Consider the following 12,354-nt stretch of genomic DNA (forward strand, 5'->3'; position numbering starts at 1 on the left):
AGGCTGCAAGAGCAAGTGTTCCATATCTGTGTGAGGATATTGGTATTTCTGTATTCACCTACTTTGAAAAAAGGATCACAGAAGGATAGCAAAACTATAAGCAAGCTCCAGAACTGTCCATGTGAACTACTGCCAGACCTATTGCAAGAAGAAAAACCTGTGAGTACAAAGCTGCTAGTTGACATATTTATGAAGATCCTAATGAACACATCCAACTTCTATCTATTTGACAAAAAAACCTCTACATTTTCAGATGATTCAGAAAACAATTTAAAAAAATTCAAGTGGCATTGGAAAAAAGTATTTATTTGTATCTCAACAGTTTTTATAAACGCTCTTCACTCACACACCACTAATTGTCAATTCTGGCTACAGTTAGAGTATTATCTTTTTCTGGAGATGAAATCATGAACATTGCATGGGGCAGCTTGAATGCCTCAGCAGAAATAGTATTGTGACATCATGTTTCACAGTCCAAAAACTACTGATTATTCCCATCAGATTAGCACACAAAGTACAGAAACCAGCCAACATAGGAAATATGTTTGAAAAGCAGAAAGAAAAGATACCTTAAAAGTTACTTTAAAATATCACTAGCATCAAAGCAGGATCACCCTTCCCCCCAACTCCAGGGAAAAAAAAAAAACCACCAACCCCAAAACCAACTATATTTCTCTCTTATGCAGTACAAGTGTTAAACTACCTACAGAACAGCTTTAAGTAATAACTTTCTGTTTTTAAAAGGTTTAAAGGTTCCACCCTGTGTTTGAAAATACATTAAAAAATTATAACCTACAATTTCATTAAAGACAACAAATGTGCAAGCTGAATTGTCCAGGCATGCAAGAGAAGTCAAAATAGCCCTGAAATAACACAAGTCTACAGGTTGTAGATTATAGGTTAATGTCGAACAATAAAAAACGGACAAGGTGGCAGGAGTCAAAGGAGGAAGTTACTTGTTCAGTGTTTCAGATCACACATCTTTTTATGCTTTCAAAACTCCAGCTGAAGGGTTTCTTCCCTTCTTCTTCTGTTTTAGACTATACAAAATTTCAAGTGGAGGCAGACCAGGGATTATTAATAAATTTACCTCCTTCCTTTTTCTTTTCAGCTGGATTTCTCTGTATGATATAAATTTAGTTCTAAGTGATGCTCCTTGATTTTCAGCTATGTGAAGATGCATCAAGAGAATAATTTATAAAGCTAAAAATCGATCATCAGTATTCTTGTGGTCTACGTATGAGACTACTACTTTTTGTTGTTCATAAAATGAGTATACAAAGATAGTCATATCCTCAAGAAAGACATTACTTGTTGCAATTATTTCTTCATATTTGCTTCATATTTAAATTAACTTTTACTGTAGTCAGAGTGCTGACCTCAATATTCTGTAACTGTAAGAGCAGAGCAAATTACCAACAAAATTATATTTTGCATCACTTTGTTAGGATACTAAGTAATGGGAAAATGGGAGTTCAGAAAACTCCCAATTAATCAATTAGCACTTTAGTAACTGAACAAATGCTCAAGTAGCTTCACGAACAGTAAGTATGATGGCAATGCTGCTGAAGGTGGTGGTGGTGGGAATAACCACACAAGTCAACCCCACTTCCTTCGCTATCCTTGGCCACATAACTTCCCCGCTCTTACTGGCCCAAGTGTCCATGCTACAAATCTGACCAGGAAACCTCTCTGGGTTAACACTTCCTCCACCCCAACCAGGTTAATCTCAGGAAACTGATTCACTTTCCCAATTCAGTTCCCCACACAGCCACACAAATGCTTGCGCAAGCACAAACTGTGACTAGGAAGCTGTATGGAGCAATAATGCAACCAAGCTGCACAGCCGGGGTAGAGTTTCTTCTCACAGTAGTGACAGATCAGACTATTTCTAGTTCTGTAAACTAAAAGATAGACTTTCTCATTTCTGCTGTCTGAAAAATCTCCCTGGAGAGCTTTCATTGACCTGTGCTACAGATAATGTTTTCTTTTTAAATATTTCCTTCGACGTCTCTCCCTTTCTCCACTTTTCCATTGAGCTACATGGTATCTGCTGCCTCTGGTATCTTCCTTCAACCTGTTGCCTTCACCTCTCCTCACCTTCTCCAGTCAGTGCACTTCAACTCCACTTCCACTCAGTGATGTAATCTGGAAAGTGAACATTTGCTACTATACATTGCATTTTATTTAGCAATTTTGGATTACACATACAGCATGGACAAAGCAAGATGGCTTTCTGGCCAAATATTCCATTCCTTGCTGCTCACACACAACACAAAGTAAATTTAGAATTTTAAGAAATATCTTTGTGGTAATTTCAACACAAACTGGTGCATTGCAACTGTCCCCGACAAGAATAGGTGAGGACTTATAGATAGGAAAACATGACACTACATAGTACAGAATCTTTTGTGAAATCTTGCTGCCATACAGAGATTTCATAATTTCCTAAAGAAAAATAGAGAACTCTCAGAGAACTCCTGGGGAACTTGCATTTTAAGAAGCCAGACATTAAGAGATAATCATCACAAGCTAAATATATCTAACACAAAGAAGGACATAAAGTCTTAAGAATCTATTAAATAGTCCAAACTTACTTCGTCAGAAGCAGAGCGAAGACACTGGACAGCAGCCTGTTTTTTCATTTCCTCTAGTGTTAGATCAGAGCACTTTTTCTTACTCTTTCCCCATTTCTTGTAAGCTCCCTTTTCCCAGCCCAGGAAGATGTCATTCTCCTAAAATCAAAATAAATAAATTACATTATTTAAAATACATTAATATCTCAGTACTACAGCAGAACAGGACTACAAATAACATACTGTTCAAAATAAAAACAACCTCATCCTATCTACTAAAAACTACTTTTGCCAAATTAAGGATTAGTTTGATTATAGAAAACTTGCACTTACTATTCAGAAAAGCACATATATTTTTCACATGACATGGAGGCTACTCACACTTCACTGCAATATTTTCCAATTGCAAAGCCTATTCATAAAGATCATTTTGTGGCCAACTTGTGGTTGAATGTATTACTGTAATTTACACAAAATATGTTAGAGAGTTTCACTGATCTCTGAAATAATAAGGATGAAAAGCAAGTAGTTCAGAGTTGGGATCAAACTTAAGAGAAAGCTGAACAAGCCAAAAGAAGAAAATGCAATGTTAGATCCCAAAGCCTTCAACTCAGTCTCACAATGAACATCATTATGACTAGAGATAGCAGTGCCTATCTTGAAATGAACCTGAACTAATTTCAGAAGAAAATTAGACACTGTGGGTGGGGGTGTTGGGTTCTCATACATGTAAGAACGTTTAGTTAAGAACAATAAAATCAAAGAAGAGTGCTATTGTATTATATGTAATAATCTGAAGATATGTAGCATTGGTTTTATATCGCTTTTCAGAATTTACAAAATTTATTATCAGACTTGCTTATTCTTCACTGTCCACTCACATATATACACATGATTTCCCGTGTACATCTCAGAGAAAAATTTTGGCTACCAGGAAAATAATCTTGAACGTCTTTTAATGTACGCTGGTCTAAATCACCTTCTTCAGAGAGATCCACAAACACCTGATGCTTTTCAACATACCTGTTTCAACCTTTTCAACGTATCTGTTACTGCTTCCAACAAAATCCAGGCTAAGGCCTACCCTCATTTAAAACACAGCTTCAAAATGAAGTAAAAACAAGTTGTCAGTGAACGTAGTCGTCTCTGTGCAATCACAGAATAAGATGGGAAAAAAAGGGGGTGGAGAGGGACCAGTGACCTTCAGAAGCAGCCATTGAAATTGCCGCTGTTCATGATTTTACATGACCGAGTCCTTCAGGAAAGACTGGAGCAACTTGTTGAATTTATTTCTTAAAGTCTTATTTGATCATCAAAGTGGAGAAATGGATTTAATTCTGAAAGAACAAAAAGCTACCAGTCACCCTGTTTTTCCTTATACTTGTGCAAGATGCCAGTGGTTCATTTAAAACGAGAAATTTGAACAGGCTACTGTTCTGTTATTAGAAAGACTAACAGAAAGAAATAATAGAAAAAAATAAGAAAAATAAAATTCTCAGAAAACAGGTTCAATAGAATGTGCAAATCTACACTCCATTTTTTTAAAAATAAATTCATAAGTGTCTTCCAAAATTTTAGTTTATATATTTCTTTATATACAATGAGGCTGTAGAGCACTCTAACTCTTCCCAATATACACGTGAAAGTATACAAACTGATGAGACCCACCTACCCCTCATCAGCTTCTAAAGCCTGGCCTGCTCATCCACATGAGCACAATTACGAATGAAAAAATACATACCCACTTGTAATACGTCACTCAAAATGAAAATCCAGGCACACCAGCAAATGCGCACTGGGTTAACTTCATTTATTCTGCTTTTAGGTGAAAAGTTGATTAAGGCAACATCTACACTAGGAAAACGCTACCAAAATGCTAAAGTACTTTGTTTTATCTATGCCGACAAAGCTTTGCTTTGTACTGGTACGTTACAGCTAACCTCTGCAAGAGCAGCTTTACTAGCCGTATACGTTAGCAGTCTGTCAGCAGAGCAGTAAGAACCTTCATGCTTACAGAAATTTATAAAGCGTTTCATGCTGTTCTCCACACACATAATTTGAAAGATATCTGACACTCGTCTACAAACTTTGATTATTTTTCCATTTTTAAAAATTTAATCCTTGCAACAAATACCCAATTTTTTAAATGGGGAAAGGGAGACTGAATGGAAGTCTCTCTCAGGCACCCACCACAGAGCTGTGTGTATCACGGTCTCATCCCTCCTTCCAGAGTAAGCATGTTGTTCGGACGCTCTGGGAACAACACAGCTCATCTTGTAGGATGCAGTGATTGAGGACAGAGCTCCGGTAGAATCCTCTCCTCCTTTCTACCTCTTTAGACAATACACTGAAAATTTGTTTCTAAACATACGGTTTTCAGTCACACCTGGCTGCCGGTGCTTCACACCACCACTTTTAAGTTTTATAGGAAAAAAAAAACTGTTGAAAACTTGAGGTTTTGAATTTTTTTTCCTGGACAAACTCGCTAATTTTTTAGCCTCAGATTTTACAAGATTAGCAAACACCATGGATTACAGCTACTCCACATAAAATTTTGAAGTTTAAAAACCTCATGTAAACTACAATATTTATCAGCACTATATATGTATTTGATATAGCCTAAATTTATTGAGGACCTTGCACTTTCTGCACACAATTCAAACACCACACCCATAAAACACTACAGAACAGTGAAGAAAAATCCTTACACATAATTCTTGCGTTATAATCTATCAGAACCACTCTGAATCAATTACAAAATAAAAAAAGAAGAAAAAAAAGTGTTACAGTAGAATGGCTAAAAACCAAGAAAATGTCACATAGCCTAGAGAATGAGTTTGTAGAACCTGAGTTATGAAACACAAAGCGAGTGGAATTCTGCTTTTACGATGACTAAATTAGTAAAAAAAAAAAAGACAATCCAGTAGTTTCAAATGGTTTAAATTAATCTCTTGCTTTTTTCCCCTGCTTTTTTTTTTCCCCTTTGTCTCCAGTGGTCAGGAGCCCATTAATAGGTTCACTCCTCAGACTGGAAAATATTAAGTCCATGACAAACAGGAAAGAAAGCAGTTTAACAAAACATTCTGTATGCATGAAGGCAAGTAAGCTAGTTACTTCACATGGAAAGAATCACTAAAGGGCTTCTGTTCTCTTCAGCTATTAGATGCCTTCATTTACTTTTGTTTCCTAACAGAACTAGAGATCATATGATAATGCTTATTTTAAGGCAAGAGCTCTACCGTAACTTTGAATTTTCATAATTCTGTTCAGTGGTCTCCGAACGTTTCATAAAAGCAATGCCACCCCAAACTTATAGATTTAAAAAGTGTGCTTACACACAGAAGGAAAAATTGAAATTTGGCTTACAAAATTCTAATGTTTAAAACAGACTACCACTACTTGAATTTTTAAGGGACGACCACCCAATATAAAATAAATACCAACAGGAAGCTGAGGCCACCTGAATATTGGAAAAATTCAAGTTTGACTATCTAAACTGCTATTTAAACATCTGTTTTTCAGAGTCCTATTGTACCTACCTACTACATAACTAGATGATTTCATATTAGAGATTTTTAATTGTAAAGACACTGAAAGTGCAAAGTTTCATGACAAGAATAACTTAAGAACCATAAATGTGGCTAAAGAAATGTTGGTAAAGTATCTATTCTTTATGCTAATGCTGCCTCAACAAATCCAGTATTTGGAGTGCTTAATTCAATCCTGAATTAATATCCAGGAGCAAATTTTAGAAAGAGATTTCTAAATTGTTTCTCCGGCTCAACTACACAAAAGCAGCAATTCCACCGCTCCCCTCCACCCTACCAAGAAATTGGAGAAGCAAAAGAAAAACCCGTTTGGTAGCGATTCTTCTTACTTTAATTTGTTATAAAGATAATAGAGAAATACCTACTATCAGTAAGACAACAAATGTGACACCTTGTGATAAGACAGAAAGAAAATTGTTTTGAAGCTTATAGTCTACATAAACGAAAAATCAGTTTTAAATACTTCAAGAACCTTGCAGGAACTACCCTTATTTCATAAAAGCTGGAGTCAAGTTCACTGATGCAGAAACACTAGATGACTCAAGGTCCCAGTTTCTATTCAGGTAAGTAAACAGGCTTAAATTTTGTCTTATCAGCAGAACACACAGGAAAGGAATCAGATTTAATAACCTGATCAACAAACTCCCCAAACGGGGAAATCAAATCAGCAGAAAAACGTTTTAAAAAAAATCAGATTTTTTTTTCTTAAAGTAAGTTCAGAGAAACTGATTCCCTGAGATTCTCCCTGTGTAAATGCACTACAGATTGATTTAGATACACACTAAGATGAACAAATATAATGTATATCAAGTTTTCAGATAATGTACTGAACAGCCATAATTATCTATGTGGTCGACATTTCTATTTCCAATTATATACGAGAGACTTTAGGGCAAGAATTTCCATTCTCTTAGAGGAGAGAAGAAAATACTGAGTTAAAAAAAATTCTGAATCAGAGAATTTTGAAGAACTCCTCTTTTTTGAGCAATTTAATTTCAGCACAAACCAGTTGCTATTCAAGCATATTACCAGCCTGGCATTTCTTGCTCTCATAAAAGTTATTGCTGGCCAGCCAAAACGTGCTGCTTCAACAAGCAAGTTCTAGGAACAAGTTCATACAAAAAATAAGAAGCGTTCAATGTCATCATTTCTCAAATACAAAATAATCACACACACAGAGTCTCTCCCTTTAAGAATCCAACTCAAAGAATACCATCAAAATGAGTAACCCAAACATCCAGACAAGATCATCTAACGTGAAAAAGAATTCCCAAAATTGTTAAGGTATACAAGCAGAGTCCTGCAAGATTGAATAACATATGTGAACAATTTTTCCTTCTTATAATCCTCAGTTAATAGATTAAGAGATATCTCCAAGGAAAGGGAAAAAAATTACCCTTTTTTTTTTTTTTAAAGGGGCAAACATTTGCCAAAGACTCAGCAGAACAGTCAGTCAGTATTTTTGCCATGAACAGTTTGGAGTTATATGTCTACCGAATGGCTGGCTGGTTCCTGTCCAGTGCAGTACATAAAGATTAAGTTTTGTCTGCTTGTTCCAAACTGGGGCATTAGTCTGCAGACTACTCTACCAAGCTATAGGGGAAACCTTTCTTACAAAACTTTTTTAAAGACGCTCAAATGCCATTAAAATAGATCATCAAATTAGTGGACAGGCCAAAGGGAAAAACAGAATGAATGCTCACATGGACAGAGTGAACAGTGAATGCATATGCCATTGTTCCTTAGAAAGAAGCTCAAAACCAGGAAAAGACAGATCACCCAAAACAACTGCTATACCGAGGTCATGGATCATAAAAGACACCACAAACCCCAAAATGTTTTGATAGAACTACAGAATTTGCAGATCTTTACTCTGCCTACGAGACAGAATAGTCTCAACTCAAGCCAGCAGCGTTCTCCAAAGGCATGCATCTCTCTCCACAAACACACCCAAAATAATTCCTGAATATCAACACGCCATCCACAAAATTTCCCTGCTAAAGTCTATCATCAGTATATCTTAAGTCAGCGACTGCTATCAAGGTTTGTAGTGAATAAATGAAAACAAAGACTACATAATCTGACAAAATGAAAACACAGGTAGTCCAGCAGTCCTGGTCTCTTCTGGCAGAAACAGTTTTTACAGCATTGATGTTTAATTCAATGTTCACGTATAGAGGTATGAACTGCAAGAAAGCTTTTCCAAAAACTTACTCAAAGAACTCCAAAAATCAACTCTTGAGAAGTTTGGATAGGCAGGGAATGGAAGAAAATAGCCATAAATTATATCCAAAATGGAACAGGTGCTCACTACCTCTAGCAGGATCTCATAATGGAGAATTTGGGGAAAACTGCAACAGATCACACATGTATTTCACCTTTAAGATTATTCAAGAAGCAGGCTATAAATATGTTCAGTAGTCTTCTGTGAAAAAGTACTTCCCCTAAACTGAGATTCAGGAAAAACTCATGGATTGCTTAGAGCCACAGGGATATATATCTTTTCATAATTGCTTTTGTGAAAATTTTAAGAGACATTGCATCTCATTATAATTAATGAGAAAGGTCTAATGGACCAGGATCGGCTCAGACATTCCTCACAAGCTGCCTCAGACTGAGACAAAGATAATGAGATAATACATATGCAAGACAATTCAGAAGAAAATGTGAGAACAGTGGCACAATCTCAGCTTATATTCTCCAAAAGACACGCAACAAGAGGTTCAGCAGACAAACAGCAGTTACGTATACTTTCAGAGAGCAGCACAAGTTTTCTCCATGTCAAAAATCATGCTACCACAGAATGGAGAGGACTGGGAAACATTCTTTAATGTTAGATAATTACTCCAAATCCAGGTATTACAAGCGAAAGAATTCATCTTAGACTTCTTTGTGAAAAGCCAGAGAACCATCTAGCCACTAGTCACCTCTTTCCTGGTTGCTGTAACTGGAACATTACAATCCTATGCAGTTGGCCTGTAACAGAACAGCTGATAATATATCAGGTTCACCGCATCACTGCTGTGACTTCAAGGTCCTCAAGGCATTCAAGGACTGATGATTCCACTATTTGCAGGCAAGGAAGAACTTTACCTATCGACACCAATCAATCTGAGTATAGAATCCTGTAAACCCAGTTTCTGCCCATTATAAACTCTTGCTTATTATCCTACCAACTTGAAAGGGCAGTCTATGTGTTGTTCACTAATTAGAAGTTACTCTAGGCTGAAACCAAGCAGAAGAAATTTGATCACACCCACTCACAAGAGCGAGAGAACATGCAAATACTGCATCTGTTGAAATCTTATGTTTGTTGAGCAGGCTGCCTTTAGAGTTTTCCCTTTAAAGTAAAAACAGAAAAGAAGAAAATTTAGCAAGGCTATAGCTACAGCTATAAAGACATCATTTTACTTGCACATCTTACCTACATGACAAGAAAACAAAGCCAAGAACTCAACAGAAACTGCCACTACGGAGTCCAGATACCTGAAAGGGACATGTTATGACTGGAAAAGTTATTCCACAGCATTTATGGTTGCTCTCTTGGACTTAGGAATAAAGTTGTGTGGCAAGCATCACAGACCACTGTAATCATCTGATTTCAGAGAATACAGGCAGTGCACACCTATGCTTGGAGACATGCGAGTGTACTGTCACGCAATGACCTACTGTACAAAGCACACTAAGGAGGTATCTCAGCTAGCCCCAGAATCCAAAACAGTACAATTATATCAAATAAATCCTGACTGGTGGGAGGACTAACCAGCCTGGCACTTGAGCTTATAGCTCTGCTTTGCATTATGTAAGCCTTTGTGAGAATACATTAGTAGTCATAACTTAACAATAAAAAAGTGATTGTTATTCTTTTTACATGACTCTCAGAGAGACACCGTAACTAAGCATTAGATGCTATTTAGAAAGTCACAAAAAGGTAATATAGTACTGTTTTAAAAGATAGCTTTGATTACTTAGAGCAGAAGCTAATGATAACATTTTAACTATATTACACAGATGCGCCTACTTCAATAGGATAGTAACTAAGATAGGCACCACAGAGCCTACATAAGTTTGATGTCCTGAAATGGACGTTTCACATATTGGAATAGACATGTTTGCAAAGGAATCAGTATTTCAACATGATCACTCACACCGGTAAAAAGGCAAAAGACAGTTTGAAAGAAGATTTCTCAGGTAACCATAGTCCTTGAGAACAGATAGGTTTCTTTTGCACTAACATATCAGCTGAAGCTGACTACTCTGAAACCTGTACAGTTTGGACGAATACAATGACCCTGAGAGCCTACTGCTGAGCTCCAGTCCCTGCCACCACAACTCTTATCCCTAAAACGGAATACAGAATACAAATGCATTGTCCATGATACTCCAAATCTACCCCACATCTAACAGTCACCAAGACAGAAATACAGAACACAGCAGCTATTTCATAATTAACAAGTCAAATGACAACTAAAAATTAATAAATTTTTTAAAAAGAAAATAAATAAATAAAAATAATAAGCCCCACAGAGACACTGCACCAGTACGAACCTGAGTTGCATTGGTCAGAACTGTTACATGAGCTTTGGCTGGAAGCTCTCGTACTGACAGCAGTTGCAAAGAAACCCAACTGAAATGGCTTCAGCACCTGCAAAACAACTATAGGTGCAGCTGTTCTTCACAAGCCACTCTACAGGTGCTTTCACAGGACAAAGCCCATGGTGCTGGGGGAATCACAAGTCTGGGAGTTTTCTGAGGCACGTGCCTTTACAGTAAAGCCATTCCAGTCATCTTCCACTGCTTAATTAAAAAGGAGTCCATATCCTCCCAATTTTTCTCACCAAGTTAACATTGTATACAAACGATTTCTTTTCCAAAGTTTAAATATGACAGTGTGAGTTATATAGTACTCAGCTAGTCACTCCTGAAGGGGGGGGGAGGGTGGAAGGAGCACAGCTAACTTTTCCTCTATGAACTTTTTAAGTTAGTTATCTGAGCTTTTACAAAAGTTAAATTATATTCTATTAATAAATAAGCTTTATGGGCATATTAACATGAGGATACTGTTTCCTAAATATGGTAAATCTGCTCTTTCTTCAATTTACATGTTTATGTATGAGAAAAAGAGGGGTTTTATTCCCAACCCTGCAAACATGTACACATCTGAATACTCTAAGGACTTTAATCATATAAAAAAAGTACAGTCAGAAGTCTTGGTCTCACAATTCCCCTTCCTACCTAACTATTCTTTTCTTCATACACAAATTTCCACAACTTGAATTTTACATACTTAGTTTGGGTAATGATTAAAAAGTGAGGTCAGAAAATTTTAAAAATTGTTCCTATAGGAATGTTGCACAGCTTAATAAGCAATAACGCAAATACAGACTAAACCAAAATGTTTTGCATTCAAGAAATTTACTTCTACATGTTGCTGGCGAACTTTGAAACTTAATGACACTTGTGTGCAGCAGTCACACAGCATCACCCTACTATTACTGAACTATACTCTGCGTATTTTAATGCATTAAAAACAAAGGGGTTTGAATGACCCACAGTTATTTCTTAGGGATGATAAAAGAGCAGTTGAAATTACACTAGAACCTGCATTGTCATCTTTTGTTAAATAGGCATACCAGCCAAATTAATAATTAATACAGGTTTAGTGTAGTACAGAGGACCAAATCCTCATTTCTCTGCCTATCTTTAGGTTATGGATGAGATTTTCACTTCAAAACAAACACAACAAAACACATCCTCTTTCTCCTAAAATATACAAGTGAAAAACTAAATATCCATTACTAGAATATAAATCTAGACATCAGGTCCCTCTACTGGGTTAACATGGGATGGCAGGGAGAACAAACACCTGACATTCAACTGGATCTTGGAACCTAGCAGGTGCATCACAAGTACTGTCAGCAAAAAGTGTCCCGTGTCACCAGCACACGCTAGCCAAATCCAGAAGAGCTGGTAATGATATCTCCATCCCAGTTCAGAGTGATAGGCCAAAAGCATTTCTGGAGATAAAACCACAGAGTAAAGACCTAAAATTTATCATATGTGAGCTGAGGTCTCTTTTCCACCGCTCTTTTCTTCTCTTGATATAAAAAAGAGAATCACATTTTGGACTTTGAATATGTATGTGTTAATGATGAAAAAGCAAGAATAAAAAATTATGATCAGAGAGTCAGCAGAAGTGTAGCTATCGTTCTGAAGACTTTTTCTATCCT

General features: G+C 36.6%; 1 protein-coding gene across 2 annotated transcripts in view; it reads right to left on the reverse strand.

Annotated features, from left to right (window-relative positions):
* The window catches only part of KIAA0232 (KIAA0232 ortholog), a 74,708-nt gene that overhangs the window by 34,551 nt on the left and 27,803 nt on the right, over nucleotides 1–12,354 (reverse strand). For both annotated transcript variants that reach the window (XM_076335899.1, XM_076335898.1), the window contains exon 3: nucleotides 2,598–2,735. In XM_076335899.1, the coding sequence (XP_076192014.1) occupies nucleotides 2,598–2,735 (138 nt within the window). The remainder of the gene's footprint in view (nucleotides 1–2,597; nucleotides 2,736–12,354) is intronic.

Source organism: Aptenodytes patagonicus, chromosome 4, assembly GCF_965638725.1.
Source record: "Aptenodytes patagonicus chromosome 4, bAptPat1.pri.cur, whole genome shotgun sequence".
Lineage (NCBI taxonomy): Eukaryota > Metazoa > Chordata > Aves > Sphenisciformes > Spheniscidae > Aptenodytes > Aptenodytes patagonicus.